Source organism: Salvia splendens, chromosome 20, assembly GCF_004379255.2.
Source record: "Salvia splendens isolate huo1 chromosome 20, SspV2, whole genome shotgun sequence".
NCBI classification, from domain to species: domain Eukaryota; kingdom Viridiplantae; phylum Streptophyta; class Magnoliopsida; order Lamiales; family Lamiaceae; genus Salvia; species Salvia splendens.
In genome coordinates, this window is record NC_056051.1 from 22,576,865 (window position 1) to 22,603,775 (window position 26,911).

The 26,911-nt window shown below is 43.0% G+C and overlaps 1 protein-coding gene across 1 annotated transcript; it reads right to left on the reverse strand.

The window, feature by feature from the left end:
• Window positions 1-1,085: 1,085 nt before the first annotated feature.
• LOC121780925 (ABC transporter E family member 2-like) lies at window positions 1,086-4,591 on the reverse strand. The gene is made up of 11 exons (XM_042178582.1): window positions 4,504-4,591; window positions 4,015-4,141; window positions 3,849-3,934; window positions 3,660-3,757; window positions 3,477-3,594; window positions 3,309-3,398; window positions 2,730-3,034; window positions 2,281-2,653; window positions 1,931-2,200; window positions 1,606-1,851; window positions 1,086-1,525 (listed from the first exon to the last, which is right to left on the reverse strand). Exons 2-11 carry the CDS (start codon window positions 4,118-4,120, stop codon window positions 1,406-1,408), a joined length of 1,812 nt encoding a protein of 603 aa, XP_042034516.1. The 5' UTR covers window positions 4,121-4,141; window positions 4,504-4,591; the 3' UTR covers window positions 1,086-1,405.
• Between the last annotated feature and the right edge of the window lie 22,320 nt (window positions 4,592-26,911).

Below are 26,911 nucleotides of genomic sequence, written 5' to 3' on the forward strand. Positions count from 1 at the left end.
CTATAACCCACGTCAGCCAAAACTTAATGTTATCTTATTTCTGAAAATTTTAGTGGTTTATATGAGCCACAACTCAGTGTATATAAATTTCCACCTTTAATCTCACATGATACAGACATCAAGCATATTCTTTTATCAATACATATAATCAGAAATAATATATAACATAATTTAAAAACAAACATATGCCACTCTATTCAGTTTATTATTCTGTAACAGTCAAGTCTGGGATCTGCCCGGGATACCTCTATGACCCGAAGGTCCCTCTGTAATTGGACTCATAGGTCCCTCTGTATTTGACCCGAAGGCCTTTCTGTAATTGGACTCATAGGTCCCTCTATATTTCAGATCCAGTACAAGGCTGTCACAGATCCTCTTTAATCACATGATTCATGTACTTTCAATACCATATGTAAAACATCAATTACATATTTCTATCATATTCCATCAAATTATCCAATATATCTAAACAAACATTTCAATTTCAACGATCAAATATTCATATCATATTCAACCATCAAAATCAAATAATTCATAATCATATCAATTTCAATCATATAATCACATAATTCATTCCAATTCAACATATAACAATCAACCACATAACACATGTAAAACTAAAAGTGTGATTTATACACACCTGATTAGGACAGATAATCAAGCCGTGCCCTTGTCCCTGTTTCTTGATCTACGTTCCTTGATCTTCTCAAAAATTCATAAGTGTAGGATTTCTCTCTTCCCCCTCTTTTTTTTAACCTCTTTCAACTCCTTTATATATATATTTACCGAAGCTTACTTCATAAGCTAAGTACGAAGCTTACCTCGTAAGCTAAATACGAAGCTTACCTCGTAAGCTCAATACGAAACTTACATCGTAAGCTAAATACGAAGCTTACCTCATAAGCTAAATTAATACAAGGAGTTACTTTCTTTTCTTTCCCTATTCTCACTACATATTACTTTAAATCTCATGCACACATTTTCCATGCACAAGACACTTAGTATTAAGCACACGTACACATTTACATAACTAATATATATATAATAAAATATGTAATTATGCAATATGATGTATGATTTGGGTCACGGATGTCACAGTTATATGAAAATTAAACAAAAATAACTAAAACTAAACTACCACCAACAAAATATGGAGTACATATCAGATTATATGGAACAAAAACAAGAAACAAAAGGCAAATCTGAAACATTTGAACAAAGAATCCTAGCAGGGGAGCCAACAAGCACTCGATCACGTCACTGCAGCCTCCAGCCTCATCACCTTGAAACATCGACGTTGAGGACCACAACACGTAGCCCTGTCATCGTTACCAACCCCGGGGCAGGGGCTGCAGCGCTTCACTGGCATTCGGGTGCTCGTAAATGAGGCAACTTTGGAGCATGCTTAGTCATCCAAATAATAGTAAGATCCAGCTGCCTTCTGCTCCCGATCCTTGGTCGACTCCAGTTTGTTGATCCTAGGCCGGAAATTCGTGGGGTCCCTTCTGAATGTTATATCCAAGTGCTGCATATCAACAAAATGGATTAGACCGGGGGTGAATTTTCGGTTAGCCAGATATATTGAAAAAAATCGATACCACTTACTGATAAGAAGAGGTTCATTCCGGTCAAAAGCGATTGAGGCGAATTTGCAACGCAATCTACGGATGGAGTCCCCTCGTACACAATCACCCTATCCGCAAGATATGTTGCCATGATGAAATCATGCTCGACAACAAATGCAGTCTTCTTCGCGTGAAGTATGAACCTCTTGATGACTTTTGAAGCAACGATACGCTGCTCCGAGTCAAGAAATGCACTCGGTTCATCGATCAAGTATATATCAGCCGGCTGCAAACCACACCAAATATTAAACATGCATAAATGAGAAACAGAACACCAAATAATACATATGTATTGCTATTATTACCTGTCCAAGACAAATAGTGAGGGCAACTCTTTGTAATTCTCCACCAGAAAGATTCTCAACCTTTTGATCCAGCAATTGTTCAATCAAAAGAGGCTTCATCACATCTGATACGAACTGTTGATGCATGTATGCGTCCCGGATTTTTTTGTGCAACAGCTCTCGCACGCTATCCTTAAATTTCGGATTGATTTGCTGTGGCTTGTAAGAGAAGTTGAACTTCGGAATTTCCACATCAGATCCTTCTACTGAATCGGGCGTCAAAAAACCAGCCTAACATTTCGAAGGACAACAGATTCAGCATAACAAAAACAAAACAAGGAAGTTTTTTTAACGTTAACTAACAAACATACCAGCATCCGTATAAAGGTCGTTTTCCCAGTCCCATTTTCACCGAGCATCACAATAATTTGTGAATCGGTGAATTCACCCTCCATGGCCTTGAGCCTGAAATTACCTTGAGTCTTGGTCATGGTTGGATACTTGTATCTCGCATACGTCTCAATTTCCTCTTGTGGAGTCTCAACAACCTTAAATATAAGAGATTCGTCTCTAAACCTAAGATTTTCTGTTGGCACGAATCCAGCCAGGAAAATGTTAATTCCTTCTCTGACAGTGAACGGAAGAGTAACTACCCCGTATACACCAGGTTTCCCGTAAAGGCAGCAAATGAAGTCCGACAAATAATCAAGCACGCTGAGATCATGCTCTACCACAATCACATAGCTGAAAACAGAGATAATTAGTCATAACCATGTAAACAAGGATACTTAGAAAGTTAACAGAGAAAATGATACTCCACCTATTAGGTCGAAGCAACGCTCTGACAACTTGGGCAGCTTTGAGCCTTTGTTTAACATCAAGAAAACTCGATGGCTCATCAAACATATAAATGTCTGCATTCTGTACAGCAGCAACAGCTATCGCAAACCTCTGAAGCTCTCCACCCGATAAATCTCCCACATTACGGCCCATAATCTGAATCAACTCAAGGTCGGCTGCAAGTTCCTGTTTCATATCTTTCTCATCTCTCTCGGAAAGAACTTGCCCAACGTTGCCATGAACAGTTTTACGGATGTGATCAATGTGCTGGGGCTTTGTGATTGCCTGCGAATAAATGCAACAAAAAGAGATGTCCAATGAAGACTAGCAACTTGAATATGATTTTGAACTCAACTAGAGAAGTTTTCATGATCTAAAAGCCTCCAACAATCAGAAGAACTCTCAGCGATATGCTAACTTAAAACAGTTGTTTGGAACTTTGAAGCAATGGGATATCAAAGCAATGCAATTTATCGACACACTTACTCAAAAGAAGATGAAGTATACATCCTAAAATCGAAAAGTATAACAATTCAAAGAATGAATAAGAAGCAAACACCTTCAAATTATCTTCAAGAATACGGGTGAAGTAATTCTGGAGCTCGGATCCTCTAAAATAAGTCAAAATTTCCTGCCAATCAGGAGGATTCTGCAAGAGAGAAAATGTCAAGCGACATGTTGATCTGATCACCAAAGCAAATTCAAGGGTAGCTGAATTGTTACGTACATCAAAGCGTCCCAAGTTAGGTTTCAAACTCCCAGCCAAAACTCTAAGCGCGGTAGATTTTCCAATGCCATTAGTTCCCACAAGGCCGAGAACCTGTCCCGGTTTAGGCACAGGTAGCCTGTGAAAAGGTTGAAAAATTTAGAAACCAAGCAAAGATGGTTTTAAAAACGCAGTCGAACCAACCTATGCAATTTAAAGGTGTTAGGACCGTAACGATGGGTCGTATCCTTGTCCAAGTCTTTTGGTAGATTAATAATCTGGATTGCTTCAAATGGACATTTCTGGAAAAACATGAAGAAGAACAAGTAATGAGATCAATATACATCCAATTCAACGAAGAAAACATGTAATATTTCATATATCTCGACGAACCTTAACACAGATACCACATCCGATACACAATTCCTCCGAAATCAAACCTATCTTGGATGCAGAAGTCACTTCTATGCAAAGTTTACCTAGATAAAGACGGAAACATATCATATCATATCATATCAGTAGTTACATGATGGAATTACTGATATACAACAAAATATACCTGTTTTGACAACAGGGCAGCTCTTTTTGCACTGCTGGTTGCATTTTTTAGGCTTGCACTTGTCGGAGCTCACAATGGCGATGCGCGTCAGCTTCTGATTCGACATCTCTCTCTATTCAGCTGGTTTCTGATGATCAGATGTAAACAAGAAATTAAAATCAAAATCAAGATAAAAAAAACAGTGCCTCTAATTCAATTCCATTGATATAGGATTGCATTAAACATATAACAAGTACTGTATGATAGAATTATTGAATCAAATAACAAAGATCAAACCCTAACCCTAATTCAATTCACTTGATAGACGACACACCTATTTTACGTATAGGATTGCGTTAACAGAGATCAAATATGATTTAGTTGATGAAAAATACAAAGATCAAACCGTAACGCTAACTCAGTTCACTTGATATACAGAGGATTGCGTTAAGCATGAATTTATACTTCTTTATTATCAGTTACTAAGAGTTGGAGCGTTTTTTAACTTACCAATATGCACTTCAACGCAAATCAACACTACACTTTTTTTGATTCAAAATATAATGAAAAACAACTCTATGTATATAGACAATTAAAGAATCCTGTTCCTATTCCTAACCTAATCACATTAAATAGAAAATATTTCATAAGTAAATAAATCATAATTTAAATAAGTATATTATAAGGGCATCCACGGTGGCGCGGGGATGTCCGCCATAAGAACTTCCCACTACACTGCCACGTCATAAGGACATCCCACTGCACAGTGACGGACATCCCCAAGGACATCCCGACGGAGTTCCCACAATAATAAAAATTCACAAATTCACCAATTAAACAATTTACGGAATTAAAATTTCGACACAAATATAGAGAAATTGCAACCACTTTATTTAAAAAAAACATACATAGTAAAAAAACATACATAATTATTAAAAAAATTACATAGTTAAAAAAAACCGTCGTCTCACTCCTCAGATTCCCCACCGCCAGTACCCTCGTCGTACATGTTGGGGCATCATCCCATACCAAGGCGGGTACATGTTGTAGTATCCGGGCATCATCCCCGCCGTCATTTGGGGCATCATCCCAGCCATTCCGGACATCGTGGCGGACATTGGGGTACTTCCGCCAACGGGAAAGATCGGTCCCTGTGACTCGCTCGTGGCGGGGGAATCACTATCGTGGTGCTCCATTTATCTTCGAAAGAAAAGTATTTAGAGAGATATACTCGTTAATACAAGTGAGGCGAATGAAATGAAATTCAACGAGCCGTATTTATAGAATTTTTGAAAAAAATAATAAAATAATCGGGACGTCCGCGCGGAAGTCCGTGGGGTCAACGCAATGGTGGACGTCCTCAAGGACGTCGCCACGGACGTCCCGGGAACGCCGCAGAACTCCGGTGTCCGCAGCGGACGTCCGTATCAGCGTCACCTTTGCATAATGGCGGACGTCCCGCGCGAACGTCCGGCACGTCGGTCGGACGTCCGCCGGGGCGGGCGCCATTGCGGATGCTCTAAGGACACAAATCATAATATAAGAAGTAGTACTATATCTTAAGGAAACAAATTTAACCTAATTAAGGAAATATATTACTCCATTTAAAGAAACAAATCATATCTTAAGGAAATATATTATTAAGAAAACAAATCTTAATTACGATAGGAAATAATATTATAAATTATTTTGTAGTCAAATAAAATTAATATCTAAGTCTCAGAGTCGGAAAGTGAATAAATCTTTTTTTTTGTTCTAATCAAATATTGAAACTAATATAGATTTCAAAAGCATATTTAGAGCATCCACCATAGTGGACGAGCCGGCGGACAACCCCTCATCCGTCGTATATCCCGCTCGTCCGCTATTGCGGGCACCCGACGGAAGAGCACACGGACGAGCGTTTTTTTTTTGTTTTTTTTAAAACTCTATATATACGGCTCGTTTCGGTTCATTTTCATTCGCACCACTTGTATTAACGAGTTTCACTTCTTCAACTACATTTCTCGACATCCCAAAATGGCTAGTGGTAGTGGTAGTGGTGGTGCGGATGGTAGTGGTGCGGGCGGTGGTGGCTGGGATAGTGAAGCATCACGGCAAATCCGCGAACAGATACGGGCGTATACGTTCGCTGAGATAAATCGCATGATGAGGGCGGTCATGCAGCAGCTGACTCAACTTATTTTATCACAAGAAAATCCCGCAAGTGTACGTGGCTAGTGTAGCACAAAGCAAGCAAGAGTATCGTATTCCACAGAGACAAGATGTATAAACTCAAGTACCACGAACCGATGTTAACTACTATCTAGACAAATCGAAGGTTTGATTTGATTATAAAAAAAAACAATTAAACATAAACAAGTTAAAAGCACGCAACAAAGGATATGTTTCAAATAAGAGAGTGAAGTAGAGCTTTGGATCCAACTACAACGAACACAATGTGAACAATTCAACAACTTAGATTACTAAATTGAAGTCTCTAGGATTACTAGGAAAGCCGCTAGTCTAGGCTAAGCTCTCTCTCGAGTGCACCCAACCCGTTTATTAACCATTAATATTGAAGTCTCCTTCTAATACTTCACAATTAACTCCTTAAAACAAAAGGCTCAAGCCCTCACTCTAGAATTCCTTCTCTCGAATGCAAATTATCTAGGTGTTGTTCATTCTTTTATCAATCCTAATTAGGTATCTCTCGATTACTCAAAACTAGGCCAACAAACTCAATTGGTAGCTAAGCAATTAAATTGAAAAAGCTCAAGAATGGAACAAAGGAATCACAAGAGCATAGGTAATCAAAAGTCCTTAAATTAATCAAAAGCGTTCATTGTAGTCTTCACCAAAACTCTACAAGAGATTTAACTACTCATATTCAATGCAAATTCACAAGATAAATCCATGGAAAGTGAATTAAACATAAGAAAACTAATAAAGATACTCCCAAAGGTGGATTGAGTGGGCAAATCGTCTTCGTCTTCAACCTTGTTGATGAATCGGACTCTTTGTCGCTTTAACCTGCTCTCCAATGTGAAAACTGCTCCTGGGGGCGTGTGTATTGTCTCTGGTGTCGAAACCTAGGTCTCCTTTTATACCCGGGGCGGAAATAATAGCAATTAAGTCTCGCCGATCACATCGCCCGGCCGGGCAATTTTAAGTCTCCAAAACGCCCGGTCGGGCGAACAGTCGAGAATTATACTTCCTTCACATCGCCCGGTCGGGCGATTCTTCCGAGGGGTAGTGCCCGGTCGGGCGAATTCTCTGGATTCGGTCCCTCCTTTGCACAAACGCCCGGGCGGGCGTTTCTCTTAAGCAAGAACGCCCGGTCGGGCGTTTCTTCTGTAATCCCCCTTCGAGCTCGTTTTCAAGTCATTTTCACCTGTTTTAGCTCCAAACACTCGACAAACTCATAAAATACTAAAGTAGTGGATAATGGATGCAAACTCAAGTAATATGCTACAAAACACTGAAATATTCACGTTAAACACCCAAAATACTTGCTAAACCACGAGTTTATCAACTCTCCCAAACTTAAACACTTATTTGTCCTCAAATAAGAAGTAGAAAACATAGAATGTGAACTCGTATAAGCATGTTGGATTGTCATCACTGCCTCAGTAAAAGAAAACAGAATCATCATGTATCAATAACTTCGCACACAAGTACACCAAATGAACATTGCTTCAAGCTACTAGCACGTATTCCACTTTGTCAATTTGCCATCACAGGAAGCATATAGTGTGATTTTTTTTTCTTTCCCTCACTCTCAAAGTGTATAGGTATAGTATGAACTGCTCAAATCAATCAAAAATGTATAGTTTACCATAAGCTTGCTCGAAGTCTAGACTCTCCTCTACTATGTTGTGACTACAGATTTAGGATCCGAAAGGTCTTTTCCAAGGTTGTAATGTAGGGCTCTTTGGTTAGGCGAGGAAAATTTGGCCAAAGTGACTATAATCCCGAAATGAAACTACGATTACTTCACCCTTGTGCACTACAATCCTTAGCTAGTCCTAGGCTTTGCCTAGACTCTTCTCAACTCCCAATTCCCCAATATTTTTTTAACAACTCTTATTCATTTTCAAGAACAAACACACTTCCCTTTTTTTCTCTTTCCACCCCCTTTTCTTTTTCTTTTTTTTCTTTTTTTCACTTGACACTAAGGGAACCCAACCCAAATTAATAGCTACTAAAGAAAAGGCTTTTAGGCTCAAAATTGGCTAACAAGGAATTATAATTTGCACTTAGGATTAAGGTTAAGATAAGGGTAGAAGGGATGGCCTAACGTCCTCTCCTATTTCTATAATCACTATGTAGATTCAAGGAGACCGCGAGCAAGTTCTAGAAGTATATAACATAATTGATGAAAAATCACACATTTAAAAAAAAAAGATATGGGCTCAATCCTCACATGATATTTTTCGGCAAAAGACAAAGCAACGAGCAATTCACTCTAGGCAAATCACAAGGAAGGGAATACAAGTTACTTAGCTATATCAACAAGTTTCACAAACATTTTAAGCCAATTCTCATCATAGGCAACTCATCCAACAAACCTACTCAATTCATCCCCAATTGTCTCCAACTCCCCATTCAATTTCACCAACTTTCTTCCCAAATCTATCATCCTACCCAAGGGAGATTATTCAACACAAAAGGAAACAAGAAAAACAAACCTAAAAAGAAAACAAAGACACAAAAACAAGTGGAACAAGGAAACAAGGCCACATACTCCAAAATCCAAGATCAACAAAACATCACAAGTCAAATTTCAAATTTACATGCCCACATATCATCATCAAATATCATCAAAAGAATAGGGGTACAGGCCGGGGTATCATCAAATAAAGAGAGAGAGAGGTAAAAGAGGGAATCCACTAGACACCCCCCCAAACTTATTCTAAGCAAAGCTAGGATAAGTTTGAAAGAGAGTGGATCTCTCATGGACCTTCACTGCGGAGGAGGAGGCGGATGCTGCCACTGGCCACGGAATTCATCGAATCGGGCATTGATGTTGGCCCATTGTGCGTTGTTGAAATCAATGAATTGGGTCCAGTTGGTGTTGAACTGGTTCCATCGCGCTTCATTCTGGACCCAATATTCCTGCTGACGCAGCTCCATCCGTGTCAACCTCTCATTGATTGAGCCGTAGTCCTCCTCTTCTCGCTCTTGTCGGCTTCGTGTCCTCTGAGTGCTTGTCCCGGCTTCATCTCCCCCTTGGTGGGTCGGTTGTTCCTCACCTTCCTCTTCATTTTCTTCTTCATTTTGCTTGACCCCCATCTCGATCTCGGGAAAATCCATGTGGGGCGCTTCATCAACACTCGAGCTCAGGCTCACATCCCTAAATTGCAAGTTCCGCGGATTCGCCGCCGTGGCTTGTTCGTGGACCGCAGCCTTCATCTTCCAGTTTTCTTTGCGGAAAGGACCGTTCACATAGGTGTTGACGGTGTCCGGGAGGGGGTAATGATCTGCTGCCCTCTGTATCAAATATATATGCCCTCGTTGGTCCACTCCGACCAGCCTTGTTCTTCTCAGAAAGCTGAAGTCCATCAAGTTATCACCAATGTCGGCGACCAAGCCCCTCGTCGACACTCCCATATGGAGTGCAATAGCTGACACAACCGCACCGACACAGAGTGTGCCGGTTTTCTTCTTCAAAGCCCTCTCAATATGTTTGATCATGAAGTGGCCCAAATTCAAGGGAGGCTCCTTGTGCAGAATAGTCCATAACAGGAAGAGCTCGTCCCTCTGCACGCTTCCATGCTCATGACGCGCGAAGGGGTAGCATACACACGCCTTCTGGAGTAAGAGAAGGCTGGGTTCCTAATGAGAGAACCCTTTGCCCTGTTGGCGGCGAAGTTGTCATCAACGGTACTGATGGCCTTCCAGAAGTCATTCGCATTGTGACTGAAGCTAAACGGCTCTCTATACACCTCCCCTGAAAATCCAAAGATTTCCTTGAATTGTGCCATCGTCACTGTATACTCAGCATTCCTCATACGAAACTTGATGGCAACTATCTCCCTCCTGTTCATGATTACCTCAAGGGTAGATAAGAACTCCAGTGTAAGCCTCTGATAGGAGGGGTTCCTCTGTGCCATGAAGAGCCCATTTAGTTGCCCCTCTTCACATAGCTCATTGAAGCACTGCTCAATGCCCAACCGTCGGATTGTGATAAGGCATGGATATCTAGCTACCCGGTAGGGTAGTTGTGAGAGTACGACCCATTTCTTCTTCTCTGCGGCATTCAAATTAACTCTAGAGTGGCTGGGTGCCATCGTTCACTACCTAAAAATTGAAAGTATTAGATCAATTCGACAATAAACCAACAAGTTGCATTAATGAAGGCACTCTCCCCCAAACATACTCTATACTAAAAGAACTTCTCATTCATACATTTATCAAGACGAGAATCAACCCCCATTGTGTCACACAATGTCTCTTCCACAACAATAAACCTCAATCAAGCTTAACTCAAACATTCCACCAACATGCATCACTTATCTAACATTGCATCAATGTAGACATCAACAAATCAAAGCATGTTAGTTCCCCAAACTCAATAACCACAAGCCCATGAAGGAAATTGCACAATTCATGCTCAAAGCAACCATTCAAACCAAATTCATCCTCTAACTAGCAATTAGTCAAGATATCTCCAAATAAATGAAAAACATGCTAGTTTCCAACCATCGATTCACCAATAATCATCTAAACACCGAGCATAAGCAAGAGAAGAATGAAAAATCATACCTTTCGGGTTTAGAGTGATAGAAAACGGATTTCTCCCTTTTTTTTGCTTGTTCTTGAGTAAATCAACCGATTAATCGGTTCAACCCTTGAATTAGATGGATTAGGAGGATGGTGTGTGTGTGAAATCAGTGTATGTGGAAGATTTGAGGGTGGAGGGGCGAGAGAGAGTAGAGAGGAACGAGAGAGAATTGTGGCTAGGGTTTGAAAGTATAAAAACTGACCTCTGATGCGTCTTTAAATCACGCGAAGAAATCGCCCGGTCGGGCAAACTTTCTGGACAATCTCGCTTTCAGAAAACGCCCGGTCGGGCGATTTGCACTTTGCAAAACGCCCGGTCGGGAACAATCTGTCTATTTCGCCGTTTCTTCAGTTTTTGTCCGCTTTTCACCCATCGAAGCCTATTTTCCTGTTCCACTCAAAACACACAAAAACACACCAAAAACGAGAACAAAACAAAAACACACGAAAACAAGAACTAAGCAAAAACACACCAAAACACACAAAAGCGATAAATTTACCTACTAGGGGTTGCCTCCCCCATAGCGCAATTGTTTAACGTCGTTTGCCCGACGCCTAGAAAGCTTCACAACTCAATCAAGGCCACCACAAAGACCTCGTTTTGTTGCTCCTTAGTAAAGAACCTCTTGAGATTTTGGCCATTAGCCTTGAACGTGCTTCCATCGGGTCCTATGAGCTCCATTGTGCCATTGCTCATGACCTCCTTGATAGTGAAGGGTCCCGACCACTTAGATTTTAGCTTGCCCGGGAAGAATCTCAACTTGTGGTTGAAAAGCAACACGGCATTCCCCGGGTGGAATTCGCGCCTCTCAATCATCTTGTCGTGATACGCCTTCATCCTCTCCTTGTATATTGAGGAATTAGCATAAGCTTCATTCCTAAATTCATAAAGTAAGTTGAGGTGAAGCTTCCTTTCCTTGCAGGCCTTGGTGAAGTCCATGTTCATTTGCCTCACCGCCCAATATGATGAGTGCTTCAATTCAACCGGGAGATGACATGATTTCCCAAATACCAATTGGTAGGGTGACATCCCGATCGGCATCTTGTAGGCCGTCCTATACGCCCATAAAGCATCAACAAGCTTGAGAGCCCAATCTTTACGGTTGGAGTTGACACTCTTTTGCAATATTTGTTTGATCTCTTTATTGGCCAACTCGGTTTGACCATTGGCTTGTGGGTGATAAGGAGTTGTCACCCGGTGCTTCACTCCATGCCTTGCTAAGACCGCCTCTAGCCACCTATTGCGAAAATGAGACCCTACATCACTTATGATAGCCCGAGGTGCGCCGAATCACGTGAATATATTCTTTTGAACGAATTTAATCACCACCTTTGAATAATTGGTTTGGGTAGGAATGGCTTCCACCCACCTTGATACATAGTCAACGGCTAATATGATGTACTGAAACCCACTAGACGGATGAAAGGGCCCCATGAAGTCAATGCCCTACACATCAAACAGCTCGACTTCAACAATTGTCGTCATTGGCATCTCCTTCTTCTTAGAAATACCCCCCATTCTCTGGCACTCATTACATCTTCTCAAGTAGTCTTGGCAATCTTTAGTGATGGTTGACCAAAATAGACCACTTTGGAGCACTTTCATAGCAGTCCGGTTGGCTCCAAAATGCCCCCCACTAGGTGCGGTGTGGCAATGCATAATAACGGACTCCCACTCCTCTTGAGGGACACATCTTCTAATCACCATGTCGGCGCATCTTCTAAAAAGACAAGGCTCGTCCCAAAAATAGAACTTCACGTCGTGGAAGAACTTCTTCTTTTGATAATCCTCAAGTCCTTCGGGAATCACCTTAGCAACAAGATAGTTCACAATATTGGCATACCATGCCACTTGCCCCTTGGCCACATACAACAAATGCTCATCCGGGAATTTTTCATTGATGGCCAACTTCAACTTCTCATCTTCATTTGTATGCTCTAATCTTGACAAGTGCTCTCATCTTCATTTGTATGCTATAGATGTTATTAACCCTTTGGTCCAAGAATACCTTGAGACAGAATTAATGCAGGAACAGATTGAGAACTCCGAGATGAGTCATGCCATTGATAGAGAAGTGGCCAGTTGGTGTCAAGCAATGAACACAAGTGAGTTATCTGATGAGGAGTTAGCTGAAGCAATTCTGGAATTCTGTGCAAATCCGGAGCTAGCTAGGTCAAGGAATACACCTTATGTGGCGAGTGTGGAAGGTTCTGCTGGGTCGAGGAAGTGAATGACAACCGAAACAACAGAGAAAAATCCCTTGCCCCAGGAAAAAGACGTTCCCAAGAAAGAGTTGAAAACGCTTCCACCAGGCCTAAAGTATGCTTATTTAGAGGAAAATGAAACTTTCCCTATGATTATCAACAGTAGCTTGACCGAGGGACAGGAAGAGGAACTGCTGAAGGTAATCCGAAGAAACAAGAAGGCTATTGGGTGGACACTCTCTGACCTGGTCGGAATTAGTCCAGATTTGTGCATGCATCACATCCGCTTGGAGGAAGGAGCAAAAGCCTGCAGAGATCCTCAACGCAAATTGAATCCTAACATGAGGGAGGAAGTGCTGAAGGAAGTATTGAAACTACTCTCCCTAGGAATCATTTATTCCATACCAGACAGTGAATGAGTGAGTCCAGTCCATATGGTACCCAAGAAGTCAGGAATACAGGTGGTCAAGAACGACAAGAATGAATTGGTGCCCACCAGACTAGTCACTGGGTGGAGGATGTGCATCGATTATAGGAAGTTAAATAAAGCGACCAAGAAAGACCATTTCCCTCTACCTTTCATTGACCAGATGCTGGAGAGGCTAGCGGGCAAGCAATACTTCTGTTTCCTAGACGGGTATAGTGGGTATTTTCAAATCTATGTGGATCCCGAGGACCAGGAGAAGACAACTTTCACGTGTCCTTTCGGCATGTATGCTTACAGGAGGATGCCGTTTGGCCTGTGCAATGCGCCAGGCACCTTTCAGCGATGTATGATGAGTATCTTCTCGGATCTCTTGGAGGACTGCATCGAGATTTTTATGGACGACTTCACTGTGTACGGGAATTCATTTGACTCATGTTTGGCTAGTTTGGATATAGTATTGAGAAGGTGCCAGGAAAAACATTTGGTTTTGAACTTCGAGAAATGCCACTTTATGGTCCCTGAGGGAATTGTCCTAGGGCACGTAGTCTCGGAAAGAGGTATACAGGTAGACCAGGCAAAGATTGAGGTGATCTCAAAACTACCTTACCCGACGAATCAGAAGGAGGTGAGAGGATTCCTAGGGCATGCCGGATTCTATAGGAGGTTCATAAAAGATTTCGCAAAAATTGCTCAGCCACTCACCCACTTGTTGCATAACGATGTTGATTTTGTCTTTGATGAGGAATGCAAAAAGGCTTTTCAGTCGTTAAAAGACAGGCTAATATCTGCGCCTATTATTAGAGCGCCCGACTGGAATCTACCCTTTGAGATTATGTGTGACGCAAGCGATTATGCGGTGGGAGCAGTGCTAGGTCAAAGAGTTGATGGGAAAAGCTATGTGATCTTTTATGCTTCAAAAACGCTGAATCAAGCTCAGAGAAATTATGACACTACTGAAAAAGAAATGCTGGCGGTAGTATACTCATTTGAGAAATTTCGCCCGTACTTGCTTGGGTCGAGGGTGATAGTCTTCACCGACCACGCGGCTATAAAGTACCTGTTGGCAAAGAAAGAATCCAAGCCGAGATTAATCCGATGGGTGTTGCTTTTGTAGGAATTCGATTGGGAAGTCAGAGACAAAAATGGAACAGAAAATAAAGTAGCCGATCATCTGAGCAGGATATTTCAAGGGGAGACCGAGGAAGCAATACCGGATGCATTCCCAGAGGAAAATTTGTACTACGTCAAAAAATTTCCTCGACCTATCAGCTGGGAAGAGATTATGGTGTTAACAGGTCCAGGGGATGCCGAAAAAGGGAAATGTCATCAAAACGCTGAGCCATGGTTCGCTGACCTGGCAAATTACTTAGTCACTGAAGAGGTTCCCAGTTCGCAAGTAATTTCCCGCGCCCAGAAGATGAAATTGAAGAGCGAGGCCAAGTACTATTTCTGGGATGACCCGTATTTGTGGCGAATGGGAGCCGACCAAGTAATCCGGAGGTGTATTCCGGAGTGGGAACAGATGGATGTGCTGAATCATTGCCATGCTCTAGACTGGGGGAATCTCCAGAAGAGATGAAATGTCGCAAGTCCCGGTGATCGTTTGTGAAATTTGCGATGTTTGGGGAATGGACTTCATGGGTCCATTTCCATCTTCATACGGGAATACATACATACTAGTGGCAGTGGATTATGTTTCGAAATGGATAGAAGCCAAGGCGACCACATCTTGCGAAGCTAAGGAGGTATCGAAGTTTCTTAGAGCTAATGTTTTCAATCGGTACGGAGTGCCTAGAGCTATAATATCTGACAATGGGACGCATTTCCGCAACCGGACTATTGAAGCTTTGATGAGAAAGTATGGCATTCACCACATATTGTCTACACCTTATCATCCTCAATCTAACGGCCAGGCAGAAATATCAAACAGAGAAATCAAAGCGATCCTGGAAAAAAACGGTGAATCCGTCGAGGAAAGACTGGAGCAAGAGAATTGATGATGCATTATGGGCATACAGAACAGCGTATAAAACGCCCATTGGAATGTCTCCTTACAGGTTAGTATTCGGTAAAATGTGTCACTTGCCGGTGGGAATTGAGCACAAGGCGTACTGGGCGGTCAAGGAGATTAATATGAATCCTCAAGCTTGTGAGGAAGAGAGGAAACTGCAACTCCAGGAGTTGGAAGAATTGCGACTTGAATCCTATGAGTCAGCAATGTGGTACAAGGAAAAGACCAAGTTGTAGCATGATAAGAATCTCCGGACAAAGGAACTGCAAGTGGGGCAGAAGGTTCTCCTGTTCCAGTCCAGACTCAAGTTAATGCCCGGTAAGCTGAAGTCCAAATGGACTGGACCATACACTGTTGTGAGTCTGCGTGCGAACGGAGCGGTAGAAATCCAGGGAAGTTTTTCAAACTCTACTCCATATCTTGTCAATGGCCATAGGGTAAAGGTATTTAGGGATAACTCGGAGATGTGTGTAGTGGACGAAGTTCCACTACGCGTACTCCCTAATATCGCCTGATCATTCTGGGAAGTGAGTGTTCTTGGAGATTTCCTAGGTCCAGTATCGAAGAAGCTTTGTCATGGCCTGGTCTAGGGAATCTTGAGAACACTGGAACATAAATTGTAAATATTTAGTCGCTTTTAGTAAATCAAGAAAACCCAAACAAATCAAAAAAACAAACAATCTTCCAAAATTTTTTTTTTTTTTTTGAAATACCAGGCTTCTTTAGGAATGTTTTTGATACTGTCATACCCTAGACCCGGGGAGTCTGGCGTTTCAATTTTTAGTTTAATGTTTTTCTCTAAGTGTGAATTTGCAGAAGGAAGTTGCTTGGGCAGGGAATTGAGGAGTAAAATTTTGGAGGGAGTAGACACCGGCTCGGATTTCAAAAGACACCTTTATGGGGAGACGTACGGTTGCTAGCGTCATACCTGCAAACTACCTGCAACAAAAACCGTCCTCGCCCATACCTATCGGATAATAATCGTGTTTTCCTTTTATTTTACTTATTCTCTCTCTCTCTACATCCGAAATTCCCCAAATTCTCTCTAGGCTTTCTCTTTTCTAACCCTAATCAAAGTATTTTCCGTCCAAGTCTGTGCAAAAATTTTTTGCAGAGTTCTCCATGGATAACAAGCAAAGTGTCGGGACCACCTCAGGATCTGCCGATTCAAGTGCGGCAACGTTTATGGCCGAGCTATTCCAGAAATTCGGGGGTGCGGAGAAGGCGATGGAGGCATTCGCCATGTTTGCAACCGCAATGGGTAAATCCGTACAGACTGCTCCGACTTCTAGTGTACCACAACCGGAGGCCGTTTCCGAACCCGTCGCCGAACCTGAAATCGTTCAAGAAGTCATCGCCACTCCAGAACCCACTCCCGTACTAGAGGAGACAGCTGTTCCAGAGACCACCACACAACTGGAGGACGTTCCAGAATCCACGACCACCAGTCCGGAACCACCCACATCAGGGGTTCGCGAAGACGACTCAGATCTGGTCACAGGGTTGGAATTGTTGGCTGTGAACGAACCAAGGTTAGACTCTGCAACTTAGGGGGAAGCCCTTATTTCGATTAGTGTTTCCGAGGGGGTGAATCCCGTACTCGCCAGTGAGGAATGTGTTGAGAGAGATGTTCTGAAACCGTCTGGGGAAGTCAAAGATTTTGTTGTTGATGTTAGTATTTCTGAGGGGGAAACCCCTGTTTTGAAAGAATCTGTGGGGGGAGAGGCCCCTATAGTTGGTAAAGATGAGGGCGACGAGGCCCTAAATTCTGAAAAAAATGTGGAGGGGGATACCCCCGAGAAACCGGTGGGTACTGAGGCCCGCGTCGGAGAAGGATTTGAGGGGGTAGAGACCCCTGTTTATATTTCGGGGGCAACCCCATTGTTGTCCACGGAGGGAGAAGCCCTCGATTCTGAAGTTGGCCAGGAACCCGCAGACGCTGGGGTGGATTTGATTGTGGATCTGACCGAGATCCCAGAGGAGACCGACTCACCGGTAAATCCCAGAGATGCTAGGAGGCGGGCTCGCTGGAGCCTCCTTGATGAGATTGATGAAACAGTGGAGCCGACGGAGGAAGAATTGCTTGGTCTAGAGACCGCAGCATCTGAACAAGAGAACTCTCCCAGACCTGGCAGGAGGGAGAGTGATGAGGAGAAACGCCGCCGAGCGGCTGAGAAGAAACGGAAGGGGAAACAAATTGCTCCTTCCTCGACCAAGAAGGCAAGAGGGAAGTCTATTGAATCCACACTTCCGCCGGCAGCTAAGGTGCCATATGCCGCAGAAACCGAGAGCCCCTCTGAGTCCAGCAACTCGGAAGAAGAACAAGAAGAGGAACTCAACTTTGAGCCAGCCGAAGTGTGGATAACAAACAGCTTGCTAGATGAAATGAGGAAATTTGACGACCCAAAACGCAAGGCCATTTATAAAGAGAAGAGTACTGAGGGGAAGGTCACTAAGTCTGGAAAGAGGTATAGCTCATCGGAGCTCAAGAAGATTACTTGCAACGGTGAATTCAGGACTTATATCGACGCCATAGGCTTCGAGTGGTTGCTCAAGCACAGTACTGTCGAGGTTCCGATTGACCTGGCCCGAGAATTCTTTTCCACCTTCCGATTTAAGTCCACTACCGATTTGGATGCTGACTCAATTAATTTCAGACTTCTCAATGAGGAACATACGATGAGCATCCGGGAATGGACCTTGCGGATGGGTTTGCTGACACGGACGGAGGACGATGAGGGCCTGTGGAATGCAAGAATGGTGGGTCCGCCGAAAATGAAGCCGGGATTCAAAGCGCAAAGCGCATGGGAGTTTTTGACTCACCCGAGGGTGGGTCAGTTTAAAACAAGCTTTTCGAAGGCACACCATATTGAGGACAGGGTCCTGCGATTTGCCCAGACTTTTATTAGTTACAATTTAATGGGCACAGCCAACAACGCTCTGACTACCGCCGATCTGTACTTCACATGGTGCATGGCTACGGGGGTAAGAGTTCACTTGGGCTACTGGTTAGCCCAAGCCTGCCATCAAGTGACTGCAAATCCTTCTCGGCACCTATACACATGCCACCTACTCGGGGCTTATCTGCAGAGGAATGTGATCATGAAGTTCCATAAGGCATGCCGAGAGGTAAAGACATGCTCGCCCCCTGAGGTTTTTAACATGGATTATTTTTTCAATAAAGGGTTGTTGATCGCACGCGGAAGGGAAGTATGCTTTTACGAGGTTGGGCAGTCAGAGACTCAGGTGAAACAGGAACCCGATGTGGTGGAAGTGAAGGATACTGCTGACATAGAAGCAGGAGCCAGGATAGAAGTAGAGGAAGTGCGAAAGGAGGTTGGTTAGATGAGGTCAGAAATGAAGATGGTTTTGGAATGGATTGTGGCCCTGCAGGGAGAAAGGAAGAAAAGTGCTGAGGCTGAGAGTGTCAGGAAAGAAGTCGCTGGAGTACGAACGGAACTGGAAGAAATAAGGACGGAGGTTAGGAAGGTTCGGGAGGAAATAGTGGCCCTCAAGGGGCGCATTTCTGATCTAGTGGTATCATCGTCCAGATGTACTGAGCGGATGACGGAGGGCGTCACACTGATGATGAAGATGACGAAGTGGCTTCAAGCGAAGTTCCCCGAGACACCGACGGGACTTCCTGAACCTAGCGGCGGTTCCAAGACGCCGGGTCAAGGGAGTCTAGCTGTGCAGAAGCCGCCACAAGCCCAAAGGCCTCAGACCACCTCGTCTTCCTCTAGGCCCGTGATTTTGAAGAAAACCGTACCCCGACCCACAGAAGATCAGAAGGAGACGCCGGAGTCACCGGCACGAAAGAAAGCTAAGGTGACCCAGCAGACAGTGCCACCAAAGTCTGGCCCTCGCGGGGGCCAGACCCCGAATTAAAATCCCCCAAAACCAAGTAATTCTTATTTTTCTTTTCTGTCTTTTACTTTTCGTTTTTCTTTCGTTTGTGTTTTTATGTGCCAGCATGCTTCGTTTGTATATATGTGTTATACCTTCCCACACTTAGCCCATTTTTTGGTCTAAGTGTGAGAATGGGCTTTTGTTTTGCATGTCTTGGTTTTTTATGTTGCGCTTTCTCCCACTTAGCCCGATGTTCGGTCTAAGTGTGAGAAGTTTGTTTTGTTCATATGTTTTGTTTGTTGTTTGCCGTTCTTACTTCCTTTTCCCCCCTTCACTAGGATAACTTGGGGACAAGCTTGAGTGAAGTGAGGGGGGGAGTAAGTATGTGTCTGTATTTTTTCTGTTTTAGAGTCTTTAGGATGTGTGTTTCGCATGAGCTAGTGAGATAATAAGGCAGGTTTCCCTTAGTAAGAGTGACTGAAGAAAGAAAGCAGATCAACTTTGACACCTTCTTCCTTAATAAGCCGAATGCGATCTGAATGAAGTTAGGACGATGGAAAATGCCTTAGATAACCTAGCTGTGCAGCCCTACTATAAAAGTGAGTTATAAGCCTAAACACCTTTTGTGCTAACATGAAAATTAGGCTGCCACTCGATGCTTAGGGAGTAGAGTATGAAGGAGAAAATAAATGGGTTAAGAAGGTATAAGCTGGACAAAGTCCAGGAAATGGAGGTATAAGCTGGACGAAGTCCAGGAAATTGAGGTATAAGCTGGACGAAGTCCAGAAAATGGAGGTATAAGCTGGACGAAGTCCAGAAAATGGAGGTATAAGCTGGACGAAGTCCAGGGGAAAAGGGGTCATAATACAGAAAAAATGAGGAAAAAAATTATTATAATCCTTAAAGGGCAGAAAAATCGTAGCCTGACCCAGGGAAATTCATAGAAAAGGAGAAGTAAGAAGGGAAAAACTCTCATAACCCGACGCATCAGTGGTATAACCTTAACTGTGGAGCGTTTTGATCCTAGCATCCCTGGTGAGGAATGAGTGATCGAGCGAACCTAACAGATGGGAAATCGATAGGCTATCTTGACAAACTGACGGACCGTTTAGGCAGACGAAGGAAAGGGGAAGATTTGAAGACTGTAATCGATCAGATTGAACTTAAACTTGTGGGGATAGTAGCTTAAAATTCGAAACTAGTTCATGCTTGTTTGTTTTGTTGTGTTTCTGTTCTCTGTGTTGTTTTCTTTTCCAATTCCGTAGTTGTTTAGGTTTAGGAGTTTGTTTTCTTTTTAGGATTTTACTTGGTAACCATGCATTGAAATTCGCCTTATTCCTATTTTCTTGTCTTTCATACTTGAGGACAAGCATGGTTTAAGTGTGAGCAGTTTGATAAGGCTAATTTCATGCATCGGTCTAGGGGTTTTATTTCGTGAAATTACTGGGTCTAACGCACGATTTAAGCCAGGTGTGTGAAGGTTTTCGCTAGATCCAGGAAAAGAAAAGGACGCTTGCATGGTCCTAGGAAACTGGCGAAAAAGTGGACATTATGAAGGAAATTGCTTGACGGAGGAAGCCTCGGAGTTGAAGGGTAGAATAGGGATTTCTACGAAGACTCTAGAAGGCTATGTCCGTATCTATAAAAGGAAGAAGCATGCAAGCTGGAGGGATCTTCTCGGTGGAGACCTTGCTAACAGCCTGTAGCTTAGTCCATTCTCTTCACACTCTTGGGTTCTTTCGGTGGGAAATTGAGGGCACACTAGGGGGTTAACCTCTAGCTTTCATACATTTTCGATTTGGTTGTAACACCGTCCTTCTTAGGGTGAAGAAACGATTTATTTTCCACTTTCGTTTCTGCTGAATTCACCGAGCTTCGCTGTTCGAAGCTCGGACCTCTTTGTTTCTGGATATTTCTTACTTTTATGCAAGTTCCGTTTCCGTTTACGTCGATCGTGATGGTTACTGTTGTTTGATTGTGTTTACTTAAATTCTGGAGTTGGATTGTTGGAGTTGGTTGATTTCTGGATTATTGCAGGTTAATGGTTGAATCTGGGAGAATGGAGCTGGTTTGTGAATGAATCGGGGTTTTGTCTGGTTATTGTTGTGGAGTTGTTCGTGATTGTTGGAATTTGGCGGTGATCGGAGCAGATCTGTTAGAATCGGAGTTAAGGAGTTGATTTTGTTGATTGTTGAGTTTGGATTGCTTGGATCCGGAGTGGATTAAGCGTCCGACGTGATGCTGAGCAGGAGTGTTTAATTTTATGCCGCACTTACGTGTTTTCATTTCATTTCGCCTAGTTTACGTAGATCTGGTGTATTTCCGATTCGTAGCAAGTTTCCGGCGTCCAAATTTCTATATTCTGTTCGAATCCAGGGGTATGCTCTGTTTTCTGCATTTACGCGTCTGAGTTGGTTAGGAAATTGCATAGGTTGGTTGTCTGCAGCTTTTACCGTACTTGCTATTTCTGGAAACATGGTCCCCACTTTTAGTTGCTTTCTGTTTAGCTAGATTAGGCAATTGTTTACTTAGTCTAGGGAGTAATTGTGTTTTTCGGATTTGATGTCTGATTCCAGTAAGTTTTCTGTGTCCTAGGTCTAGCGTTTACATTTCTTGCCTAGATCTAGTGATAGTTAAAATCTCAACCCCTTTGCGTGGCAGCAGCCGTTTGTTTCCATAGTCTTTTAGCACTACTTTACGAATCCATCTCTGTGGGATCGACCCCACTTCCCTATACTAATTCATAGTATTCGGGTTGAGGGATTTATTTTTGAAGGGGAGTCGAGTGTGTCCAACGATAAAAACACTGTAGTTCTCTTGAGTTCCTGGACCCAGTGATCCAGTGGATTTAAGGAGCGTTGTGTCTGGACCGAGCTTTGCATTAATTCTCATATGTGCACACTTGCTTACTCCTGAGTCTAGTCATTCGACATTAGAATTCGAGCGAAAGATTCTACCACTTCAAGTTCCATCTGTTTATACATGTTGTCCATATGGCTGCTCTCTGCGGCGGAGGCTACCCTGTGTACTCTGCTCCTCTCGTTGTTCCAGCCTTCATCATTAGATGTTACTCTCTCAATCACTTCCATGGCCTCTGCTTCTCCCTTCTTCAGCAATGATCCTCCTGCGCTCAGGTTCAGTTCACGCTTTGCTTCAGGCAGACACCCCCTATAGAATGCTAGGACTTGATGCGTCGGATTCAGCCCATGATTGGGGCACCTCTTCATCAGTCCCTTGAATCTTTCCCAAGCTCCTCGGATACTCTCTTGGGGAGTCATCTCAAACGAAATAATCTCAGACTGCCTCTTCAACGCCTCACTCGGTGGGTAGTATTTTTCTAAGAACTTCTCAACCATGGCATCCCACGTGCGAATGGAGTTAGGCTACATACTGTCCAGCCAATCCTTGGCATCATCCTCCAGAGAAAAAGGGAACACCCTTAATCTGATCTGCTCATCTGTGACTCCATTTATTTTCGTCGTGTTGCAGATCTGGATGAATTTAGTGAGGTGCTTGATAGGATCCTCTGTGGGTCGGCCTCTAAAAGCATTGTTTTCCGCCATCTGAAGTAGTCATCTCCTGAGTTCAAACGTGTTGGCATTAACATTGTTGCCAACAGGTGGGTTTGCCACCCCATGATAGGCATACATGTTCTGGACATGTACCACGTTTTGCCTTTGATCTAACTGCCTTTGCAGGTCTTCGAGTTGTTGTTGAAGCTGAGCATTCGTTGGAGGAGGTGGTGGAACATCATTCCCCTCTACGTTCTCCATCAGAATAGGAGAATGTGGCTCAAACTGAATAGGGGAGTGAGCTGGTGACGGTGATTCTTGAACCGGTGAAGGTGATCGTCTCTGGACCGGAGAAGAGACTCGGATCCTTTGATTTAGCCTTCTCAAAGCGTTTCTCCTTCTGTTGGATGCTTCGATCTCAAGATCGATAGGCTCTAAAGGTAGACCCCTAGAGCGTGTGTGCATACAACCTGAAACAAGAAAACTCAATGTGAGAGCTCAAAAATAAAATAAAAATTAAAGTAATAAAGTCTAAACTAGTAATCTCTATCTTCACCACGATATTGAGCTAGATTAACACAAATTGTCCCCGGCAACGGCGCCAAAAACTTGACTCAACTTATTTTATCACAAGAAAATCCCGCAAGTGTACGAGGCTAGTGTAGCACAAAGCAAGCAAGAGTATCGTATTCCACAGAGACAAGATGTATAAACTCAAGTACCACGGACCGATGTTAACTACTATCTAGACAAATCGAAGGTTTGATTTGATTATAAAAAAACAATTAAACATAAACAAGTTAAAAGCACGCAACAAAGGATATGTTTCAAATAAGAGAGTGAAGTAGAGCTTTGGATCCAACTACAACGAACACAATGTGAACAATTCAACAACTTAGATTACTAAATTGAAGTCTCTAGGATTACTAGGAAAGCCGCTAGTCTAGGCTAAGCCCTCTCTGGAGTGCACCCAACCAGTTGATTAACCATTTATATTGAAGTCTCCTTCTAATACTTCACAATTAACTCCTTAAAACAAAAGGCTCAAGCCCTCACTCTAGAATTCCTTCTCTCGAATGCAAATTATCTAGGTGTTGTTCATTATTTTATCAATCCTAATTAGGTATCTCTCGATTACTCAAAACTAGGTCAACAAACTCAATTGGTAGCTAAGCAATTGAATTGGCAAAGCTCAAGAATGGATCAAAGGAATCACAAGAGCATAGGTAATCAAAAGTCCTTATATTAATCAAAAGCGTTCATTGTAGTCTTCACCAAAACTCTACAAGAGATTTAGCTACTCATATTCAATGCAAATTCACAAGATAAATCCATGGAAAGTGAACTAAACATAAGAAAACTAATCAAGATACTCCCAATGGTGGATTGAGTGGGCAAATCGTCATCGTCTTCAACCTTGTTGATGAATCGGACTCTTTGTCGCTTTAACCTGCTCTCCAATGTGAAAACTGCTCCTGGGGGCGTGTGTATTGTCTCTGGTGTCGAAACCTAGGTCTCCTTTTATACCCGGGACGGAAATAATATCAATTAAGTCTAGCCGATCACATCGCCCGGCCGGACGATTTTAAGTCTCCAAAACGCTCGGTCGGGCGAACAGTCGAGAATTATACTTCCTTCACATCGCCCGGTCGGGCGATTCTTCCGAGGAGTAGTGCCCGGTCGGGCGAATTCTCTGGATTCGGTCTCTCCTTTGCACAAACGCCCAGGCGGGCGTTTCTCTTAAGCAAGAACGCCCGGTCGGGCGTTTCTTCTGTAATCCTCCTTCAAGCTCGTTTTCAAGTCATTTTCACATGTTTTAGCTCCAAACACTCGACAAACTCATCAAAATACTAAAGTAGTGGATAATGGATGCAAACTCAAGTAATATGCTACAAAACACTGAAATATTCACGTTAAACACCCAAAATACTTGCTAAACCACGAGTTTATCAGCAGCAGCAGCCGGTGATACCTCGCCCCATCCAGCATCGAGTTGTAGTACCCCGGGACCACGTCGCTGTACACCAACGGTTGTTTGAGGACTATTTCAGCAAGCAGTCGCGGTTTGGTGACAACTTCTTCCGACGGCGTTTTAGGATGCACCGAGATCTATTTATGCGTATCGTGAATGCTTTAGAGCGTCGGTATAAGTACTTCCGGTTCAGGAGGGATTAGGGGTGGCACGGTACGGTATACCGCACCGAAAATGTCATACCGCATACCGTACCGCAAATTGCGGTATGAGAAAATGTCATACCTATACCTTACCGAATTTTTCGGTATAACGCAATGGCGGTATACCGAAAATTCCGTATGTCAATATTTGAAAACCTTTACCTTACCGACATTGCGGTATACCGTACCGTGTTGCAGTATACCGCAAATCATACTTGTTTGATTTATAAATAATAAATATATTAAATATTATAATTTTATAAATAATAAATATATTAAATATATATAATTATTAACGGTATATACCGCAAAATTACGGTATATACCGTAATTTTACGGTATATACCGTAATTGCGGTATAATGCGGTATGATGCGGTATACCGCGGTATATGCAAAATTCATACCTTTGCCGTACCTTAATCTAACGGTAAGGTATCATACCGTACCGAAAGATGCGGTATACCGAAAATGCGGTATTTTCTGTATTTTTTCGGTACGGTAAGTGCGGTATTTCGGTATTTCGGTATATTTTGCCAGCCCTAGGAGGGATGCGAGTGACAGACCCGGACACACGCCTATACAGAAGTGCACTGCCGCAATTAGGCAGTTGGCCTACGGAGGCGCGGCCGACATGTTCGACGAGTACCTCCACATTGGCGAGACCACTGCTCGCGAATGTCTCCATTATTTTTGTTAGGGCGTTATTCAAATATTCGGGGAGACTTACCTGCGGAAGCCTACCCCCAAGACTGTCAGGAACTGATGGATATGCACGGGACGGTGCACGAGTTTCCTGGGATGTTGAGCAGTATAGATTGCATGCATTGGGAGTGGAAGAACTGCCATACCACTTGAAAGAGTCACTACACGACCGGCTTTAAAGGCAAGAATCCGACGATGATCCTCGAAGCCGTAGCTGACTACTGACTTTGGATTTGGCATGCATATTTTGGGGTAGCCGGAGGGAGCAACGACGTCAACGTCCTCCAGTCGCCCCTTTTCAACGAGCAGTGCCAGGGCGTTGGTTCGACCATCAGCTTTGTTGCCAACGGCAACCAGCATCATATGAGCTACTATTTGGCGGATGGGATATACCCTAGGTGGTCATTCTTTGTGAAGACGATCAGATGTCTGCTCGAAGATAAGAAGGTCTACTTTGCGAGCCGATAGGAGGCAGCACGCAAGGATGTGGAGCGGGCATTTGGTGTGCTCCAGGCTCGATGGGCGGCGGTGAAGGGCCCAACCTGTTTGTGGTATGACTACTGCATTGCTAATATCATGTATGCGTGTATTATCATGCACAACATGATTGTCAAATAAGAAGGTTCAGAACTGACTGATTGGACCAATGAAGATGCCGTCAGGCCAAGCCACGGCGTGGCCACCGCCAATGTACGCATGGGGATACCTCATGATGACACCGGGCGGCTCCAAGCCCATGCCGACATGCGCCAACAAGAAGCCCATATTCGACTCCAGCAGGATATAATTGAAGAGTTATGGGTGTGGAAGAATGCACATTGATATAATTGTTTTTTTAATGTTTTTAATTTAATGTAATTATGATTGCATTTTCCTCGTATTCGTGTCAAATTTTGAATTTCGTATTAAATTCCGTATATTAAATGTGAAATTGTGTTGTTGGAAAGTCCTAGTGCTAGTCCACTATTGTACAGTGAGAAGTCCTAGTGATATGGGAGTGGAGTGGGAAGTCCTTATGACGTGGTAGAAGGTGTTTTTAGGAAGTCCTAGTGCTAGTCCGTCCTTGCGATGTGGATACTCTTATAACTTTTTGCAGTTCTTGCAACAACTAATTCAGCATAAAACAAACGCTATTATGATTATGATTTTTGAGTGGAAAAGAAACAGAACAAACTGGAATACCTTTACATGAAAATAACAGAAACAAAACCATCACCAACAAAATACACGTCACCACAAAAATCTGACTTTTGGATATAACTTCGCATAAA

Excerpts from the sequence above, each read along its gene's own strand:
- LOC121780925 (XM_042178582.1), bottom strand. The coding sequence starts at position 4,120 with ATGTCGAATCAGAAGCTGACGCGCATCGCCATTGTGAGCTCCGACAAG. Across the intron at positions 3,758-3,848 it reads GATGTGGTATCTGTGTTAAG|AAATGTCCATTTGAAGCAAT; the intron begins GTTCGTCGAGAT and ends ATGTTTTTCCAG. Across the intron at positions 1,852-1,930 it reads TCACTATTTGTCTTGGACAG|CCGGCTGATATATACTTGAT; the intron begins GTAATAATAGCA and ends TGTGGTTTGCAG.